Raw genomic sequence first — 22721 nt, 5'->3', positions numbered from 1 at the left:
ATAGAAAACTTTCATATGCATCTATCTTGAGTATGGTAGTTTTGTGTATTTTTCTTTGTATATTATATGTATGTTTTTCCTTTTAAAGAAATTATATTTTAATGGTGTAACATTTTCAGGCAGCCTGTGGTTGGACCAATATGGTAGCTATGCATCTGGTTGATATCTGGTTGATAACTTTCAATTGTTTTTATTTTTAACATAAATACATATACACACACACAGGTGAAAGAAACCTTAGAAATCATGTAATAGAACTCCTGTGTAGCTAGGTGGTATAGTGCATAGGGTACTGGGCCTGGAGTCAGAAGTTCCTGACTTCCTGAGTTCAAATCTGGCCTCAGACACTGCTTAGGTGTGTGTGGCCCCTGGCAAATCACTTCACCCTGTTTGCCTCAGTCTCCTCATTTGTAAAATGAGCTAGAGAAGGAAATGTCAAACCACTCCAGTATCTTTGGCAAGAAAGTCCCAAATGGAGTCACAAAGAGTTGAAGGTGATTGAAACGACTCAGCAAAAATAGAACTTCCTAAAATTCTTTATTATCAGGTTTATGAAACCAATTACTAGCAGAGAGAGCTCTATAATTCAGAACACTGGACCCCCAAGCCTGTGTTTGGGTTTTATAAGCACAATAAATGTGATCCTTTAGTGCCAGAACTTAACAAATGAGATATATTCTGGATTTTTAAATGTTAACATGTCACTTCAAATGATAAATCAAGAGATTTTAAGACCACATTTTATTAATTTGGGAATTGAATACATTTAAATATAAAACTTTAAAAAATTACTTAAAGCAGAGAAAATCATTTAAAAATGTTCATTGTAATTCTTAATGTATTTTAAATTCTTAAAGCAAAAAAGAACAATTGCAATTAGTTTCAATGTGTGAAATTTCCCTTCTACATTTCAGGAGACTATGAAGAAAAAAATAAAGGAAGAGGAAGAAAGATTTACTAAGGAGATTACAGACTTCAATAATGAGTATGGATTGATAAATAAAAGAGAACTTTTGATTAAAGAAAAAGTCAAGACTGAAATATCTAATTTAGAGAAACAGGAAAATATTTTGAAAAGTGGTAGGTATACCTTATTTTCTGGGCATCATTAAGAAGTCGGGAGTTTCTGATCATTGAACTGTCTAGAGGTTTCAAATTTAGCCCTTTACATACCTCAACTTTTTGGAATTTTTGTTTTTAAAACCAGTCTTTAAAAAAGTATTATATACTCCATACTTTAATAACCTGACTATGTCAGACATAATTTGAGCTAAAAGCACTATAAGAAACATTTGAATGTCAAGAGAGAGAAGGCTTCCTGAGGATTTTTTTTTACTTATCTTAAAGACTCAGGACCATAATATGAACTTCATCTCATACCCTGCTAGACTGCATAGTCCTGATTGGATTCTAACCTTGGACTATACTCTGAAACTTAATTTATTTGAGAAAAAAATCCTTCATATGAACTTGCTTTGGAGGTATTTATTTCATTCTTATAAAGAATGTACAAGCTGCATGACCCCCATGACATTTAATATGTTTTTTTCCTGCAAATTAGTTATTGAATCAAAGGCTAAGACATCTCGTTCTTAGGTGAATTGCTGTCAAATTCTCTTCACTGTTATGAGAGAAGACATTAGGTAGGCGTGGTTAGGTTTTTGGAACTACAGTCAAGAAGGCCTCATTTCAAATGTGGCCTCAGATATTTATTAGCTGTGTGACCTTGGGCAGGTAACTTAACCTCCATCTATCTCAGTTTCTTCATCTGTAAAATGAAGATTAAAAAGCATCTACCTCCCTGGCTTGTTGTAAAGATAAAATGCCAATAATGTTTGTAAAGCGCTTTGCAAACCTGAAAGCATTATATAAGCTATTCCTCATCTTCTTCCTTCTTCTCCTCCTTCTTCTCCATCTTCTCCTTCTTCTCTCCTTTCTCCCCTCCCCTCCTCCTCCTTCTTCTTCTCTTCCTCCTCCTCCTCTTCCTATTGTTATTATTACTAGGATCCTTTGACTTGTTAACTTCATTCAAACCATCTGAAAGAATGTTAAATTTGGTGCTGGGTGACCTGGGTTTTGAATCCCAACTCTACTGTTTCCTCTGTAGTGTTACCCATGTAAGGTTTGGCAAGAAACAACTTCCCTGGTCCTCATTTTTCTCATTCAAAGATGAGGAAGTTCTGAGATCCTTTCCAACCCTAGATCTTTGTTCATCTGATACTATGATTACATGACCTTAAAAATTCTCTCCAGATCTAAGTCTAAATCCTATTTGGTATTATTTCTGTGTCAAAATAACTGAGTCTTGTAACTCAGTCTTTCCCTTTCTTCTCCTCTTTGAATAACTGAGGAAAATTAATATATACATAGTGATGGGGAGAGGGGACTGGTAAATGAGAAAGACTGAAGAGAAAGGGACTATACAAGGAAAGATGAGATCCATTTGTACCATTCCTGAGAACCTGGTGAAGTCGTTGGCAGTATGCTGTAATTGATAGCATCATGAGATATAGCAGAAAGCTGCTGAATGTCTCTTCCACAGGTCCCCTACCACCCTCATCTCCAGAACCCCCAGGACTTTGTGGGGAGTGATACTCCACTAGAATAGTCCTTATATTCAGGTCTTTGAATGATAAATTTCTTAATGTGCTTTTAAGTTATAATAGTTTAAAACTACAGTAAGACTTTGGGGATGCCTTGCACATCTTTAGACTTATGGTAGTTACTCAAGAGTTATGTTTTACCTTTCTCCAATATTTTTTATTCTAAAAATATTAATAGTCCAGTCAAGATGGTGGAGTGGAGAGGCTTTAAGGAACTTGGTGTAAAAACAAATAAATGGAAACACTAGAGGAAAGAAAACAGACTGGAAATCACTCAGGAAAAAAAATTAAATCTAATTAAAAGTAAAAATGAGGCAAAATGAAAAAAAGGTTTGATATAATTTAAAAAATACTTTAGAGAAACTGTATCAGCTTAAATTACCAGAAGCAATGCAAGTGGAAAGAGAAACCTGAAAGACCTCCTGAGGAGACATCCTCAAATGGATAATGAAATTAAGCAAGAATTACATTGGAAAGAAAATTACAAGACCAAATTAAAAAAAAAAAAACTTTAATATGGAAAGAACTCTTGGGAAGAACTTAGGCTAGAATTAAAGGTAGTTGGAATAATTTTGGGGAAGAAATGACGAAGAAATTGTCAATATAAAAAAATATCTAGGGATTTAACCAGATAAATGTAACCTTTAGGATCCATTCTAATTGTAAAATGTTTGATGCTTTCACTTCAAACTTGAGGATTCAGTATGATTGAGATCATTATTGAGATAAGGTACTACATATGTTTGAATTAATTGGATTTTAAGGGAATAGGATCAAAGTCAAGAGCAGAACCGCTGCAAACAAATAAAATAAAATTACAAAATCACGAATAACAAAAACAGGATTACTATCCAAACAGTACAAAGCCATATAGATTGAAATGTCAAAGAGAAATAGATAATGATGCAACAACTCCACTCAGAATCTCTGACATTTTAAAAAAAAACTTTGGGGGGAATTTTGAACAGTATAAGTTTAGGAAATCACCAAAGAAAAAGTCCCCAAATTAAAACAAAATAAGCAGCAAAAAATTAACTAGAAAGAATTTCTACAAACCAACAAGGAAGCACCCAAGTTTCAGCATGCCTAGACAAATTGTAAACTCAACATTACAGTTAGAAGAAAGAAACTATTTTAATCTGCAAAAGGAAATCCAGAGAATCAGAGTGAACAGTTTTTAAGCATTCAGAGGACAACTGGAGAAAATGAAATGCAACAAATACAACATTAGGAAATAAGGACATTTTAATAAAGAAAAACTGTAATCTCATTTATGTGGTTACTGCCACAGGTTATGTGGGGAGATGTGGTAAAGAACATAACCTAGAGTGGGACGAAACATGCACATTGGAAAGGGTGATGGATTAGGGGTCAAATCCTAGTTCTACTACTCAATAGCTGTGCAATCTTGAGGGCACCTATTTGGGAACACAGTGTACAGAGATCTGAACCCGCAATCAGGAAGACCTAAGTTCAAATTTGACCTCAGATACTTTTAGCTGTGTGACTCTGGGCAAGTCACTTAACCAGAATTTGCCTCAGTTTCCTCAACTGTAAAATGAGGATATAACAGCACATATCTCCCACAGTGGTTGTGATAATCAGACAAAGTTATATTTGTAAAGCACTCAACTTGATGCCTGGCACATGGTAGGTACTGTATAAATGTTTATTCCCTCTTGGGCAAGTCTTTTAATCCCTTAGTACCTCAACTTTAGTGACCTCCTGTTATATGCTTCTAAGTACTTTATTGCTATTGTGTGCTTATCATGTACTATTTGTATATTATTATTTGTATATATCTATGTTTACTACTAGATTCTGTTCAGGGCTAAAATTCTAGCTAAACTGTCTAAAATCTAATAAGTGGTCGCCAATAAATTATAAGCTTTAGCAAGAGTTAGACTTTTAAGCATTTATTAAGGAGAATAAGAATTTGGTAAAGAGAGAAGAAAGGCCTAGATTCCTCTATTAAAGGGAGAGCACATTTCTAGCTGCCTTCTCCACCAGCATCCCCAGGAAAAAGCAAGACAGAGCCCCAGTCTCTTCCCTCTTCCTCCCACTAGCCAACGTCCCTTCCTGATGCCCAAAGAAAAGACTCCTGGTCTTGCCTTCAAAGACCTTCGCTTCATGGGCGGAACTCTTCTACAGTAAGTCTCCAGCAGGTGGCGTCATTCCAATCGTTACAGTTCTAAACTCATGGAGGGCAAGGCCTCTTGATAACTCAGAATATTTCATAAGGAATAGCTAGAATATTTCACTCTCCCCGTCTCTCTCTCTCTCTTCCATTTTAGAGACAGAATTTTCCCCTTCCATTCTTAATAAGTAGGAATAAGAAAAAGAAATATATTCTTTATTATGGAAATGTTTAAGGATCTAATTCCAAATGTCTTTCTATAACTGTCATGTTTAATTTCTATAGATCATTTATCAAAACATATCCTAAATCAACTAACCCTGTCTAATTTATTCTGCTACTTTTTTTTTCTTTTTAAAAGGTTATCCTAGGCCTAAATTTTCTATGATTGTTAACTGAAAACATATCTCCTTTGGATCATTATTGTTGTTGAGTTGTTTCAGTTGTGGTTGACTCTTTGTGACCCCATTTGGGATTTTTTGGGCAAAGATACTGGAGTGGTTTGCCATTTCTTTCTCTAGTTCATTTTATAGAAGAGGAATTGGGTCAAACAGGGTTTTAAGTGACTTGCCTGGGGTCACACGGCTAAGTAAATGTCTGAGGTTGGATTTGAATTCAGGAAAATGAGTCTTCCTGGCCTCAGGCCTGGTACTCTATCTATCCACTGTTATACCTAACTTCCCCTTTCCTTTGAATATTAACATACAATTATATTTATGTTTACTGGACAAGATGTAAGTTATCTGCATGGGTGGATAGGAACAGGAAAATAACTAATCCAGAAATCTTTTAAAATCTGTCATATGATTGATTTTCATAGTAGATTTACCTTTTAATTATATTTCCCATGATTTCCATTTAAAATATTTTAAGGGGGCAGCTAGGTGGCGCAGTGGATAGAGCACCGGCCCTGGAGTCAGGAGTACCTGAGTTCAAATCCGGCCTCAGACACTCAGACTAGCTGTGTGACCCTGGGCAAGTCACTTAACCCCAATTGCCTCACTAAAAAAAAAAAAAAATTAAATTCAGTATGCATGAACCAATTGGAAAACTAGCATGGTATGATAAAATTCTGAGTGGAATTTGGATGAATTGCAGGCATTAACACTAGGATAGATCAAAATAGTCTCTTGATCCTCACAAACAAGGATAATATTAGAGGTATAGACAAAAATGCACCGATTTAGTGAGGAATGGAGTAGTGGGAAGTATCCCTTAACCCTACCAGCCATGAGACAGCACATATGGTGAGGGCCTGAAGGGTAATGGAGTGATCAGATCAAAGTCTCATAGCAACTGGGGGCTCACATTTACTTGGGTTTTTAAACAAAGGACTTGCCTTATTGCCTGTGGAGTGATCAGATAAAGGAACATGGACCAATAGCAAAAGGGTTCTCTAAATATTAACCAGGAAGGCCACAGTGGGGATGGAGCAAAATCACCCTCAGGATGGGGAAAACTGAAATTATAAGTGGGACACAATAACAAGCTTGTGGAAGAGTTTCAGCATCCTGTTCTAATTAGAACTAGGTTCAACTAATACCTATTGAATAACAGGGGCCAGACCTGGGGGAGAGCAGTCACAAATTCCTCCGGTTAATGACATGATACTACCATTAGCAAGTCACTTTCTCTGAGTCTGTTTCACATCTCTAAAATGGGATGACAGTAACTCAGATAACTATTTCATAGGTTCATGGGGAAAATCAAATGAGATCATATATATAAAGCATTTTGCAGATCTTAAAGTACCTATAAAAATGTGATCTCCCACTTCATCAATTGTGATGCGCATGCTAAGATGTACATGTGACTGATTGATTAAAGTGGCCTAGCAATATATTGGACAGCTGGGGAAAACCAGCTTAAACCTAAAAATTTACCACACTAATAATCTAATATTGACTAGAACTGAGAGCTGTAATGATAATTGGTATATTAAATGTTTTCTCAGAAATGAAGTCAATGGAACATAAGAGTGTCCAGTTAAATGAACTTCAGCTACAAAAGAATGAATTGATGCAGGAATTATTTATTCTTCAGAGAAAACTTAAAGGTATTGCTTCAATATTTAATAATTTTAGGTCTAGTAAACTCTAATGCAAGTGGTCATATGTCTATGTGGTTATAAAAGAAAGACAGTAGTATATAAACTAATTTTAGTATAGTGCCTTTCCATTAGAAGGTTTTTTTTGGGGGGGATGGGGCAAAGTCACATTGAAAGAGAATCTGTGGACACTTTGAAGAACAATAACAAAAACACTATATTGACCACTTGGGACATAATGTTTTTTTGGTAATACTCAGAGATAGTTTGCTTTAAAATTTGGCATTTGATGTTTTTATTGTTGGTTGTTGGGTGTGTGTGTGTGCGTGTGTGGCTATGTATGTGTGTTTGTGTGCCTTTGTTTGCTGTGGTGGGAAGGGGAAAGAGTTAAATTATTTTTCTATCAAATCTTATTAATTGCTTGAAGTAGAACTTTTTAAAAATCAACTATATGGCGGCAGCTAGGTGGCTCAGTGGATAAAGCACCGACCCTGGATTCAGGAGGACCTGAGTTCAAATCCAGTCTCAGACACTTGACACTTACTAGCTGTGTGACCCTGGGCAAGTCACTTGACCCCAATTGCCTTACCAAAAAAAAAAATCAACTATATGGTTTTATACATCCAAACCAAAAAAGTACTGAAATATTCTAAGTGTAGGAGAATAGAGGTGATGCTTAATTCATTGAATCATAGAATCTTAGATCTGTAAGATCCATTTATCTTCTACTCCAGGAACTATCAAGGTCACATAGCTTATAGTCATAAGGAAAAGACAGTCTTAGGAGTGATCATATCATTTTTATCTTTTAGTTGTTGAAAATAATGTAAATGAAGCCATATGTACCACCAAATATTTAGAGGAAGAAAAAGTCAGAATTAGGGAAAAACCTCAGAATGATCCTGAATGTATAAGGTAAGGCCTATTATAATTGTAAATTCTATATTGCCATGGAGATGTGGCAGCAGGGCAGGCACTATCCATGGAGTCTGTCATGGAGTTTATTGTGGACCATCCCCAGTCCATGTTTTGGAACTGGGACTTCTAAAGGATTCTTTGTGAAGATTTAAGGAGGAAAGATGTTGGAAAGAGAGGAATCAAGAGTTGGAGTCAGGATTTTAACTTACATCCATGGGGGCCGTGTAGATATTCTAGGGTCTAGCACTGAACCAGATTTCTGTTCTCCTGCTTTTCCCTTGCAGGGGACCCAACAAAGTGGGCCTGGTTTTCAAAAAGTACCTCCAAAGTATGTGTTTGTGATTCCTGGTGGGAAACTATTCCATTTTCCATTTTCCTTTACCAGAACCCCAAATTGGATACATTCCTTCTGTAAAAAAATAAATAATAATAACTAATCTAATCTGAAAAAAATTATATAACTGTGGGCTATATGAAAAATTATGATTATAGAAAAATTATAACTTTAGAAAAATTATAATTGGGCTAAAAGTTCTGCGCAGTTGCCATTCAAATGTAAAAATATTTTAACTAGCTAGGGACTAATTTGGGGGGACTAATCTGGGGACTAATATTACTGGAGGACTAATCTGTGGACTTTTGACTAGCTGGCTATCTGACTGCTATTAATTTAATATGGGCAGTTTACAAAATTTCTCCACAATGCTCCCAAATTGACAAGCAAACTATTAAAAGCCTCTTAATTAAATAACCAAAGCAGAGTTTATTTATAAAAATCAATATAAATGATAAGGGTTAAGAAATGCAAATGATGCTACCTGTCTGCTTTTAATATAAGGGCCTCTTGCCTTAGGGTATGCTCCAGCTTTCTCTAACTTTCTCTCTTTTTCTCCATCACTCCAGCTTCCCTGCTTCACTTTCACTTCTAACTCCAAGCCCCTTTCACTTTGTTGACCCCCCTGAAAAGCCCCTTAATGTCCTCACCTCTGTTGCCAACCCCCTGGTGTCTCTAGTGTCCCTTTCTCACCGACCTCTCCCTGTCTCTAGCCTTCTGGCGTTCTTCTTCCTCGCTCTTAGCCTTTTCTCCCTCTCCGTCAGCCCCTCTCTTTACGTAGTCTCGGTCTCCTTATCATCCTTGTAGCAGCCCCCCTTCTGTCCGTCCTCTTAATCTTCCGGCCTCCTTGTGTCCTCCTAGTCCTCTAGCATCCCCCCCTTTCACTGTCTCACTAGCTCTGTATATAGGTTCCTTGTCTCCTCTCAAACCTCAGGCTCTCTGCGCCCCTGCACAAGCTAAGCTAATCTGCCGGCCGCACTAGGGCTGTGTCCAGCGGGGCTCGAGGGGCCCGTGCCCCCTGCTGCACGCCTGGGACCTCTGCACCGGCTATGCTAGGGCCTGGCAGGACAAGCATGGGATCTCCAGTGCAGCTCCCCTAAGGGCGTAGGGAGCTGGGGCCTCTTTTTTTCCCCCAGCTGTCCGATCTGGTGTCCTGAAAAGCTCACGGGACTTTTTTGGCTCAGCTGAAGTGAAGGGGGAGAGGCACCAGCTTCTCACACATAAAAAAAAAAAAAAAAACCCTGAGAGCCTAAGGTTTTATAATCTCAGCCCAAAAGCAGGGTCCCCAAATCGAAATAAATTTTCACTCTTCTTTCTACACAGACTCACACATTACTGTAAAGCCTCCATCACAGCTACTCACATTAACCATGAAAACAAGCCTCCAGTTTTTTCTTTATATAAAGAAGAAATAACAGAGAACAAGGGAGCAATTAAGATTAGGGTTTATCATGGATGTAATAGCAATCAGCCTCAGTTTTTTACTGCTTGAGACTACTTTCCCTCTTAAGGAGACAGGAACTCAGAGGAGATACCCAATTTATGGGAGTTGTTCTCTTCCCCAACTTGGAGAGAAGGAAATTGTCTTTGAGGTGTCAGATGCTTTATCTCCCTAATCATCATCCCCTCTAGCATAGTAATGCCCTTGTTTCAGTCTTTCTATGTAGAGCAGAAGCAGGGGAGCACAAATGCAGTGCTTGACCCTAGAATGCCCACATGGCCCCAGGAGGAAGGATGAACTCCAAACTCCAGCTTTCAACTCTTTCTCCTTCCAGAATTCCTTCCAGAATTTTTCTCAAAAATCCTCCTAAGAGGGGGCAGCTAGGTGGCGCAGTGGATAATACACTGGCCCTGGATTCAGGAGGACCCAAGTTCAAATCCAGCCTCAGAGACTTTACAGGTTCTAGCTATGTGACCCTGAGCAAGTCACTTAACCCTGATTGCCCCACCCAAAAAAAAAAAATCCTCCTAAGAGTGCCTGTTCCAAAATGTCACTCACTGGTGGACTCTTGGGATGGCATTTGTTGAATTTTCTCCTCTTCATGTCTATGTAGATTACAAATGCAACAGTATCATTACCTTTAAATAAAATATTTTCTTTGCCTAATATATTTCAGCAAAATTCGAAGTTTAAATTCCAGGTAAAGAATTGCGAAGCAGGATAATATTCTAATATTTAACTAATTGAAAAATACTATATTTGAATTTCTCAGTTTATTATGTTGTTGAGAGACTATGGAATATGAGGTAGACAGCTAGCCCTTGAGACAGAAAGACCTGATTTTCATTTTTCTTTCAACACTCATTATTTGTGACAGTGGGCAAGTCACTCAAGCTCAGTTCCCCAGGCAGCTCTCTACTAATAAAAGTTGTAGAAAGTGAACTGCATTGGTTGGAGGAATTTCCAAACTTGGAGTGCTTTACACCAATGAAAGCATAGTTCTAAACCTGTTGAAACATATGTTATTAATATTTTAAAACATTTTTGTCTATATATGTAATGTTCCCCTATTCAAAATTATTGTGTATTAAGTGCTATTCATGCGAGAAGTAGTTTAGAGGAGGGGGAAGAGATTTGACCAAGAATCATAACTGAGTTCTACTCTGAACTCTGCCACTTTCTGGGCCTCAGTTTCTCTATCTAAAATATTAGGCTCTCAGTTCAGACTAGAGGATCTCTAAATTCTCACCTAAGATACGATGAAAAATGATAAAATCTGTCCTATTTACAGTCTGATCTTCTGCTACTTTTAACTTCTGGCTTTAAAAAAATTACCCAGACAGCTAAAATTTCTCATCCATTCTTATATTTCAGGAGAAAATCAGAAAAAACCCCAAATCCACTACTTTATTAAAAATTTATCATTTTTGCTATGTGCATGAAGAATGAACAAGTATTTCTGCTGTTTAGAATTTTTATGTGTTTCTTGCCCAATCCTATAATATAAGAATAGCATGTGTTTGAAATTTCTTATGGTCATATGCTCCAGGAAAAACCCCAAATGTATTAATTTGACTTGCATTATTTAATAATTCAGTTTTTATTTGCTGGATTAATTTTTAAAAAAACAGCTTTGCTTCTTGGGTTTCATATTATGAGAAAAAGAAACCTCATTACTAAAACCATGAAGAAGCAAAGGAAGCCTTCTTTCACATAAATCATACAGGAAATATGTCCACTAGAGCTGAACAAATGCTTCATATTAACAGTGTATTGCCTTAGGCCATCATTCTAGTGGTTTTGAGAAAATATTTGCAATTTAATTTTATGTTAAGTTTTATAAGCAGAAAATATCAATCTCTTGAGTGATCTGTGTGATGCAAAATGAGTTTCTGTAATGACAATCTGCTCATTGATTGTTTTAGACTTTTTTTATGGCAGTGCCCACTAGCATCATTACAGTCAGTATTGTAAGGATTTCCATTATGAACCCCAGTTTCAGAGGTTTATAACGCAGTCATAAAAATATGCTCTAGGCGAAAATTAAACACACATAGTCTGTTAGGGAGCACTTGTTTTCTAACAAATGACAGCATAGGAAATTTGGATGGAAAGAATCATTGGTCCATGCACCCAACTCCATTCATTGCATTTTGGAAGCTACAAAAGGAATGCTCTGATACTTATCTATTCTCACTTTAAGTTTTATATAAATATATATATATATATCTTTACTTAGGTCCCTTGTCAATTTCATAAAAGATATCCCAAGTGTGAAGAGCCAAGTTACTGCATATGAAGAATTAGAGAATAGAACTATCAATCTTATAGCTTGTGCAGTAATGAGAGGCTGATGATAGCAAACTAGCATATGTGGCAGTATTTAATAAACTGAAACTCTGAAAGCCCAAATAAATTTAACTTAAACATTTAATTTAATTTAAACATTTTAGAAGAAATATCTTCTTATGATGTATTAAAATATCTTAGTGTGTTATAGATGCATTTTATTGTATTCTTAATTGTTCAAATCTTCATAGTGAGGATTTTAAAAATAAACTTTAATGCGTTATTTTTATCATTACTGACATTACTGTTCTCATTAAATCTTGGCCAAAAAATAACTTAAATCACCATTGTAAAAGAACATTTGCAATATTATTTCTTCTTTTGGGCTGATTATCTTTGTGTGTAATAATCAGAGCACACTGATTTATAATTTGTTCCATCTCCAACCCTGAAATTCTCTTGTAATTAGTAGCTTTTCTTGTGTTTCATCACTATTCAGGTTAGTTACCGAAACTTCTCTTTATGCCAACTGTGCGTTTACATAACCAGTAAATTATATTGGATAACTTGTAGAAGAGAATTGGCTATGACTTCAAATCAGACCTGTGACTCCTGGGCAAATCACTTACCTTTCTCAATGCCCCAGGAAACTCTCTAAAACTTTCAATTGTAAGGGAGATACCAGTCAGAGGAGTTTCTGATAAAATCACAAGTGCATGTGTGTGTTGGGTGGGAGGGTTGATTTTTCTCTTTGAAGGTTTTCTTTTTCTGTATTTAGAAATCTTAAGACAGTATTTTGAAACATTTATGTTTCTAAAAGAGTCCCATATTGAACCGTATGGAATAATAGACTTAAGTGGAGTAGCAAAGTAACCATAAATTTCAACTCCAGAGTAGTAGTAAATTTTTACCGGGTTGGGTCAATTTCTAGAAGTCACGTCAGTTTTCCTAGAAATTGTTCTATATAGGGATTGGTTTTATTCAGTTATATCCATCTCTTCATGACCCCATTTGGGGTTTTCTTGGCAAAGATACTGGAGTGGTTTGCCATTTCCTTCTCTAGCTTATTTTACAGATGAGAAAATAGAGGCAAAAGGGGTTAAGTGACTTGCCCAGGGTCACACAGCTAGTAAGTCTCTGAGGCCAGGTTTTAACTCAGGAAGATGAATGAGTCTTCCTGACTCCAGGCCCTGCAGTCTATCCACTGAACCACCTGGTGGCCTTATATGTAGTGCTGAGGCCTCCAAAATGTGGCCTAACCCAAAGTCCCATAGAAAAATTAATTTCTTCTTATCCCAAGGGCTTTGGGTCAAGTTCATGTTCCTAAGGCTGAGCCAGGATTGAGTCATTATTTTCTATGGAAGCTGAGTAGTTGTTTTTTAACTAGCTCAGACAACAGAAGAGTGAAAATACATACTCATTGAATAGTCAGCATTTTATAGACCTTAAATCTCCATAAAGGTATGAGATATTACTTTTATTCCCCCCTTTATTCTCAGTGTTCTGGGTTCTAGTCTTTTCGGGGAAAAACATTTATTTGTGTAAAAAAAAAGTAATTGGTACTCAGTATAGCAGACAACTTTAAATATTTTCATTCTTTCCCCCACCTACCAAACTTCTTGATAGAATAGTTTTTAATTTCTGAAGATAATCTTGATGCATTTTTCTAATATAAGAGGAAATGATATCAGGCTTCAGATTTTAACTCACTTAAACAACCTGTGATCAGCAATAAGGATACAAAGATGGAAGACAACACAATCTCTGCCCAGGGCAGCATTCAATAATAATAATTCACATATGTTCGCTTTAAGACTTAGAGGCTGTTTTTCTCATAATAATCCAGTGAGGTAGATAACATAAATAATATTATCTCCATTACATAGCCGAGAAAAGTAAGGTTTAGAGGGCAAAGGGACTTACTTGCCTATGGCCATAAAACCAGTAAGTGTTAGAGCGAGGGCACTTTTGAACCTAGATTAAATATTATTATTTTAATTATCTAATTTAATGAGATGGGAATGGGGGAGAATAGAATATTTAAGAGAGAGAAAGAGAGAAAAAGGGGAAGGGAAGACAGAGAGGGAGAGAGAAGGGGGATAAAGACAGAGAAGGAAGATAGAGGAGAAACCAAGAAATGGGGAGAGAGGAAGGGGGAGGGAAGAGAGACAGAGAAGAGAAAGAGAGAGAGAGAGAGAGAGAGAGAGAGAGAGAGAGAGAGAGAGAGAGAGAGAGAGAGAGAGAGAGAGAGAGAGAAATGAAAAGGTGGGAGGGGATAGAAGAAAAGAGGGGAGAGTGAGAGACACAGAGACAGAAAGAGATGGAGGGAAATGAGGGAGAGAGGAAAGCAAAGAGGAGAGGGGGGAGGGAGGGAGGGAGAGAGGGAGAACAAGGTAGACTAATAAGGGCAAAGGAAAGGTTTAGACAAAATTCTGCAAGAGCTTTAAAAAGAAGGAGAGACCACTTGTTTTCCACACTTGAAAACAGTGGGCTTTAATTAATACCATATTTTCAATGATCAAGGAATTTAATTTACTGTGCTCTTTCCAGTGGGATAGAGATAAAGACAGAACCTATAATTTTACTGGTACAGGGAACTTCAAGATGAGGGGACTTTACCAATATAGGTTGTCACCTTCTATACTTTACATTGACAATGTATTTGTATAATATGATATATTATTGCTTTCTTATTTTTTGAAAATATATAGAAACAATCATTAGAACAATCATTAGATTTACACAAAAGAAGAATAATAGAGTACAATATGATATGATATTATATAATTAACATAATACTCAAATACTTTCAAACTCTCCAGGACCTCTTTAGATATTTTTAAAAAATATGTATGTAGGGGCGGCTAGGTGGTGCAGTGGATAAAGCACCGGCCCTGGATTCAGGAGTACCTGAGTTCAAATCCAGCCTCAGACACTTGACACTTACTAGCTGTGTGACCCTGGGCAAGTCACTTAACCCCCACTGCCCCTCAAAAAAAAATGTATGTAGATATTTATTTTCAGATATGTATTTTAACATGGACCTTTCTCATCTAAAAAGAGGAATGGTGATTATTAAATTACTTTTAGGAAATCATGACTACACTTTTCATCTTGACATTAGAGGAAATAAAATTAAAGATACACATATATAACAAGAAAGTACTTCAGTTTTCTACAAAATCTTTTCCAAATTATTATTATTTCCAAAAAATTCCAAAAATTTGGTCATATGATTTTATCTAAATGAGATAGTTCTTCCTGTTTTGAAATATGCAAGATGTAAAGTTTTTTCTCTAATTCCAGGTCCATTCTTTCCTGCAGAATTTTGTTGAATGTTTCTGTTGACTCTGCATCCCTTCTGGTAAAAGTTCATCATTTATTCACTAACAGAGGCGTCTTTACAGCATTGATTGTGTAGCCTCTAAGCTAACAGACATCCCGTTTTGTGAGTGTAATATTCTTGGCACATACTGTAATTACTGAGCTTCTAAATAAGTACAAAGGGAAAATTTGATAGAAGAATCAATTAGATTACTGCAAAAGTTATGCCTGTAATGAATGTTAGTGATTTTGCCAGTCTGTCCCTGAAACTCTGAAATAATGTTGCCCAGCTTTTAGAAAACTGTGAAAATTGTATTTGGTATTTCATAGAATTTTCAAAAAATGTTTGTGCACCTTGGATAGGATTAAACTTTTCATTTTAAGAATAGTCATTTTGCTCAACTTTATTTCAAGAGAAGGTATCTTCACTGAAAGTGAAACTTTCCTGTGACATAGGAAGGTTGCTGATCCTATTTTGAATGATCATTCAGGAAAAAACAACAAACAAGCCATGGATTTACTAGATTAATTTCAAATGTTGGCCAAGTATCATAGGGTACTGGCCATTAGATGCTGATTCAGAAGGTTAGATCTGCCAGGTTAGGATAGAATTCCTCTGTATTAGATTGTAAACTTTCTGCAAGAACTGTAGGTTGGTTTAAAAAAAATCTTTATACTTAGTGTCCACCATGGTGCCTTCCACACAGTAGGTAACTACATTTAATATTGTGAAATGAGGGGAGGAGGTGACTATTGCAGGCAATCAGTCCATGCACTGAAGCATGAGGTTTGCTTACCATTATACTGCTTTCTCTCACTGCAAATGTTATTAATATTCATAACATTATCATTGCTTCCTCTTTTAAATCTAACAACAGACCTTTCAGTGTAAGAATAAATCTTATAGCTTGATTGTATGCTGTATAAAAAATATTTCCTTTAATTTGCTCTAAATATCCTCCTCCTTAATTTTGGTGTCCTCTTGTTCTGTTATTATTAGCCAACTTTAAAAAAGAATTGGGGGTGAGGTTTCATCAACACTACTATTATGAGGGACAAGAAGGAACTCATGAGAAAATGTATTCAGGGAGAATGGTACAGGAAGTGAAGGATTGGTTCCATTTTATTTCAAAATAAATTAAAATGAAGCAGAATCAAAGTATCTAAGTGAAATTGAAGCTTACTTTATACCACATAAATTAACTTTGTCTCTGGGCTCTTTTAAAAAAGTTGTATTTTTTAAAAATCTTACAAAATACCTATTAAGTAAATAATTAGACCTAATTTGGGATAACTCTCCTACTGAAACCTTAAAATTAGAAATATTTACATTTTTATTTAATAGAAAAATATTATAACTTACATTTTGACAAATTATTAAAAATCCATTTACTTTGTATTCTCTTCTGAATCTGTCAGTACGCTTGTAAAGCTCAGTTGCCTTTGATTTTGTTTTGCCATTTATTCATTAAAAATATATCCCATAGTCCTGATTGCTGCTTTCTGCTGCACAAAATTAATAACTTCTTATATCTTTTTCTTATAAGCTGTACTTCAGAATTTCTATTTATTTTTCAAGAGATCCTCAGGTTGAGAACACAGCACATTTCAGATATGGAAGGGTAATTTTCTCCCTTCCCTGTTGTAAACCCGATGCGTCTTTGTCACTATTTTTCAGGGCTAAAGTTACACACAACAAATGCTTTTGTATAGAGAAAATAAGAAAATAATATTTGAATCAGGGAGGATTGGAACAGAGTTTTAATCAGGGTAAAGAGATGTGATTAAAATTAATTTATCTCATTCAAATTAAACTGTGATTATTTGACAAGTGTATCTTCAGATATGCTGCAGTGTCTTCAGAAATTATAAGTTGAGTTATAGAGGTTGAAAACAGATAAGGACCTTTAAAAAAATTAAGAGATGGAGAGGTTGCCTTATGCCCATTCACCTTAGAGAGGAAGACACAAAGACTAAAAGAGATTAAGTGACTTTTCCAACATCATAAAAATGTCAGTTGGCATCATCATTGTGACAGTGACAGAGTTCATTTCATCTCTTAGCTTTATTTAACTTATCATTAAAATGGGGATATGTATATCTTTACAGGATTATTATGAGGGAAGTGCTTTGTGAATATGAAATATATGTACACAGATATGTATATGTATAGATATGTATATATACATATGTGTACATGTATATATGTATATGTGTGTGAATATACATATATATATATTAATGTGTACGTGTGTATATATGTATTCTGACTTCTTAGTAGTAACATACTTCAGGTCTCTTGATTCACTTCAGTACTGAGTTGCAGTATGCTGAACCATGCTTGCCTCCTTTATGGTTCTAGGATTATTAAGCATCTATTATTTATTCACTTTTTGTTTTCTTAAGAGAGATATTTTATTGAAGTATCAAATATTTCTTCCAGAGCTTTGAACACTTAATATTCTTTCCAAATCATCCAGTCTTGACTTCACAATTCTGATTATAGGAACTACAAGTCTATCTATCTCAATTTAGGAAATAGTTATATAAAACAGAGTATAGTGTGCCATACTGATATGGTTTTTTTTCTTTTATAACAGACTTAAAAAAGAATTGGAATTTTATAAGGAAGAAGACATGGAAAGTGTTTATGAAGCTCTCCAATCAGAAGTAGAATTTTTGGAATTGGTAAAACATGCTAATAATGATTTAATTTATGTTTAATGTTATTTGACCTATTCATATAATCGTATATAGATATATCACACATCTGTTTCAAGCTAAAATATCTTTAGCGTAATCTGGTTTATCATCATACCACAAAAGAAATTATAGACAGGAGATAATTGAGTGTCTGAAAAAATAAACATTAGAGGAGTTAGAGCAAAGAGGGTTTTTTTTTAATTTAAGGAGCATTTTTTGATATAAATGTATGTAAATATAACTTTTTTTCTTATGAGCTCTGCACATCATATTGTACATGCAACTTTCCATATGCTACAGTGATATTTTAAAATATGGTATTTCTGAGAATTTCTCCTTATTTTTAAACTTTGAGGAGTCTGAAACATGAATCCTGAAACCCACTGATCATGCACCCTTGTATCATCTATGATCACTCAATCATTATTTGTGCTATATATAGGGGGAAGGAGAAATAGCAGAGTATGAACATGTTATTCCTGCCCTCAAAGAGTTTACATTATAATTGGGTAGAAAAGACTATAAGTAACAGAAATGCCCAGAAAGTCAAAATACCAGCACAAGAGTTAAATCACCACCACCACCATAATCATCATCATAGTTTTCACAAGGTAATATGTGATTAATTAGCAAGTGAGTTGTATAAAATTAGGGGTATGTAGACTAGATGATCTCTTAAATCCCTTCTAGTTCCAACTCCTATGATGCCATGTTACCCTTAAAAGGAGGTCTCATTTTGGACCAGAATACGTTCTTTCTATTCAGTTCAATTTAATAAACTTCCATTACACATGTCATATATGCTTTGTCAGATTCAGAGGAAACAAAAATAAAACCAGTATCAATTTTACATTCCCCAATGGGGTGGGGAGTAGAAAACGTACACAGATCAATGTAATATGAAATCACATGGGGAGGGTGCAAAGACTAACAGAGGGAAGAAAAAGGGGAAGCTTCATGAGGCAGCAGCTAAGTCAAGCCTTGAAAGATGATAAAAATTCTGAAAGGCAGAAATGAGGAAGGAGCAGATTGTAGGCTCAGGGATGGCTGGTGGGATTGCATGGAGACAGGAGAAGGAGTGTGAAATTTGAGGAACAGCTAGTAAATAATGGAGAAGACATGGGAAATCTTGGGAGAAATGAGAAACTAGTACATTTCTAAATGGTTTTATAACTATCATGGGGTGATGGAAAAAACAATAGATCTTGGTTTCAAAAGCTTGGATTCAAATACCACCTTCAGTCCTTAATAGGTTTGTGACTTTGTACAAAGTCTTTGAGCTTCAGATTCCTCCTTTAAAAATGGAGACTAATAATATGTACACTTTCTACTTCAGCACAGTATCTTCCTAGCACATAGTAGATACCTTTAAAATGCTTGCTGCAGGAGCAGCTAGGTGGTGAAGTGGATAGAGCACCAGCCCTGGATTCCAGGGGGCCTGAGTTCAAATCTGATCTCAGATACTTGACACTTACTAGCTGTGTGACCTTGGGCAAGTCACTTAACCCTCATTGCCCTCCCCCCGAAACACTTACTGCTTGATCATAGAGTTAATTATGATGAAAGCATTTAATCAGTCTATGCAAAGATGTACTATAACAACAACAATAATAATAATAATAATTGTTATTATTATTATCACAATTACAACTTACTATGCTGTCTTTAGACTCCACTCACTGGGATTTCCTTACTGATTGATTGATTGATTGATTGCAAGGCAATGAGGGTTAAGTGACCTAGGGTCACACAGCTAGTAAGTGTCAAGTGTCTGAGGATGGATTTGAACTCAGGTCCTCCTGAATCCAAGCCCCGTGCTTTATCCACTGCTCTACCTAGCTTCCCCTGGGATTTCCTTGTAATGAGGTCCTTTCTATATGTAAGTTACACACATTGCTAGGGTATAAAAATGTCTCTACCTTTATATAACTTTCACCTTTCTACCATTTATTTAATAGAAATGCCCAAGAGAGTTATGATATAGTGGAAAGAGTATAAAACTTAGAGTCAGGAGAGACTTGGATTTGAGTGATGTTTCTTAAAACTTATGAGTCGGATCATTTCACGTCTGTCTGCCTCAGTTTCCTCATCTTTAAAATGGAGGTGATAATAATAGTACCTACCTCCCAGGGTTGTTATGAAGATCAAGTGAGATAATCATTGTAAAGTGCTTAACACAGAGTCTAGCACGGAATAGACAATATGCAAATAATAGTTATTATTATTATTTAAAAGAGGAACAATAATACTTGTAGTCCCTGCCTCATAGGACTGTTATGAGGATCAAATAACATAATGCTTATTAAGGGCTTTGTGGGCACAAGGGATTGAGTGCCAGCCCTGGGGTCAGGAGGAACTAAGTTCAAATCAGACTTTATATACTTATTAGCTGTGTGACCCTGGGTAAGTCACTTAACTCAGCTAGAGAAGAAAAGGGCAAGACACTTCAGTATGCTTGCCAAGAAAACCCCAAATGAGGTCACAGAGACTCAGACACAACTGAAATGATTTAGAAATGCCACCACCTAAAAAATCTTTGTGAATATCAGCTGTGTTTGTTTTTTTTTGGCATGAGATTTTTAAGTGGATATCATTTGTTTTTCAGATTTATTCTCTTTTAAACCAAACCAGATTATTTAGGGCTACTACGGATTATCTTTACAAGTTACATGTAATATATAAAAGGGCAAAATGAAAAAAAAAAAGGTGGACTTTTTCTCTGTAAAATTTCAAACGTTCAAGGGAGTGTAGAATAAACCCTAAAAAACTGTATTGGAAAAGAAAATATTCTCTACTGGTCATTCCTGTCATAGAGAGTAAGAAAGAACCTAATTCTCCCCCACCTCCCCACCCCATTGTAAATTCTCAGAAGCTTTTCTTCTGATTAACTAATGATGTTTTTCAGAAGCTAAGAGCAATTTGGGAGGTCCGTATTCTACCTAATGTACCCCACCACTGTTAGAATGTTCCTCCTCAAATGCATTTATATTAGAGATTAAAATAAGTTTTGGGGGTCCCATAAATAGACAAATAAATTGGGATCTCAATATGTTAGGTTCTTTTTTTTTACCTTATGAAAGAATCTGAATTCTATCAGATGCAAATTTAACTGAAACATCTGGATCTGCTTCTACCAAGAAAAAAAAAATTATGGGCACAGTCAATTCGTGAAATGTTTTGAGCTCTGTGGAATTTAGGTGCTGTGTAAATCAAGGTACCATTACAAGAGAAGAGAGCACACTTTTAAAACTATTTTTTTAAACTTCAGATTTCACCTTGCAACATTTTTTTGACTGAAGATCTGTTATTAGAGGATTAATGTGCTGAAACCATTTAACTATCATAATGCTTAAAAGCTTTTTGTTTTTGATAGGCATAAATTATACTTTTATGATATCCGAACTTGAAACTCAGTACAAGATTTTGTTTTATTATATCAAAAAGTTGTAGATTCTATTTTTGAAAACTCTTTATCTTCAGGTTGTGTGGGAACAAATTTGGATTGCTTTTAACCTCTGACTTTTGCCATATGTGAAATGAATGACATTTTTTGCCATCCTTGAAATTTTATATATCTCAGCTTTGATTAATTTTAACAAATTTATTTTGACTCATATTTCCTCTGTAAGTGTATTTTCTATAATTTGTTTTCTTTTAAAAAACAATTTCAATAGCCACAGAAGACATGGTTTGTGTTTATACAAAAAAATCTACAAATACAGAATTTAGAAGTTGACAGATAATGTCTAGTCAATTTTAAAATCTTCTATATTTTAATTACTATTATTTTTATTCTTTAGACATTATCACAGAAAAATCTTCAAGCAAAACAATAACTCATGAAGGATTGAACTACACATCACTAAATTAAATAATTTAATGCTGATATGTATGATATCTATCATAGCAGATTCTTCTTCAAAAGTTTTGAACCAGATTGCTGGTGATACCAAGAATTGTTTTCTAGACAATTTAAGTTAATAAGCATTTATTAATAGTTATTTATGAGGCTATTGGTGAAATACATAAGGGGTTTGGGGGTAGATGTGATGTCCTTTGGCCCTTCCCCTCTAGCTGTTGATTTGTCATTTCTATGCTTTCTACGGTATACATAAATCTATACCTTCCATTCCTTATCACAGCTGATCTTAGAATCCATCAGAAATCTACATAGGGAAAAATGCTTTAGTTATTGACCAAGTTTCACCATTGCCATTTTCATGCAAGTTGCACACTTTCATTTCAATCTTCCTCTAATAAAGATGTCTACTGAAAGAGCACCTCTGAGGCTGCTGAGCTTCAAAAGCCAATTTTTCCCCCTTCCTATAATGGTGAATGAACACCTCATGCCTGCAGCAGTGTTTCATCCAACATTTTTTGACTGGCACATTTTTCTTTATTTTTAATCCTATTGGTTAGAAAGGGATACAGTTTACTTGGGGGAGATGTGTAAGCTCAAGAATTCACATCTAGTAGTTACTGAAAATATTTTAAAAGGGAGAAATTTACTAAGTGATTTTCATTTGGTGGAGTAGAATGGCATCACCCATAAGCTTTCAGTTATATCTTTTAGCCATCAGTGAAATTTTGGTCTCTCTTTCTCTCTTTTTTTAACCAATATCATATTTGGTTACATCTTACATTTCTATAAAGGAAGGTTGTTCATTGATTTCTGAAAATGGATAGAAGCATCAGATGTCCTGCTGGAAAACAGTTTAGATGAATACATAATTTACTTTTGGAAAGGATCATATTATGATTCTATTTTCAAGCCATGTTTTGCTTTCTTGTTGAAGGGGGAATTTCTTAATTGTCATTAGATATAACACATTGACAAATCTAATATCTCATATATTAAATTGAAATGTATAAGTGGTTTAATAGTAAGCTTTAATTAAAAAATGCTTTTTAAGTTATTTTTCCAC

The 22721-nt window shown here is 35.3% G+C and overlaps 1 protein-coding gene across 1 annotated transcript in view; it reads left to right on the top strand.

Annotated features, from left to right (window-relative positions):
• CCDC172 (coiled-coil domain containing 172) overlaps positions 1 to 21632 on the top strand; it is a 52133-nt gene extending 30501 nt beyond the window's left edge. Inside the window, exons 4-8 of the mRNA XM_043981259.1 lie at positions 915 to 1080; positions 6695 to 6796; positions 7600 to 7702; positions 17694 to 17781; positions 21597 to 21632. Of these exons, the coding sequence (XP_043837194.1) occupies positions 915 to 1080; positions 6695 to 6796; positions 7600 to 7702; positions 17694 to 17781; positions 21597 to 21632 (495 nt within the window). The remainder of the gene's footprint in view (positions 1 to 914; positions 1081 to 6694; positions 6797 to 7599; positions 7703 to 17693; positions 17782 to 21596) is intronic.
• Positions 21633 to 22721: the final 1089 nt, after the last annotated feature.

This window comes from Dromiciops gliroides, chromosome 2, assembly GCF_019393635.1.
Source record: "Dromiciops gliroides isolate mDroGli1 chromosome 2, mDroGli1.pri, whole genome shotgun sequence".
In the NCBI taxonomy this organism is placed as follows: Eukaryota; Metazoa; Chordata; class Mammalia; order Microbiotheria; family Microbiotheriidae; genus Dromiciops; species Dromiciops gliroides.
Note: the sequence above shows the minus strand (reverse complement) of the source record. Positions and strands in the feature narration are given on the sequence as shown.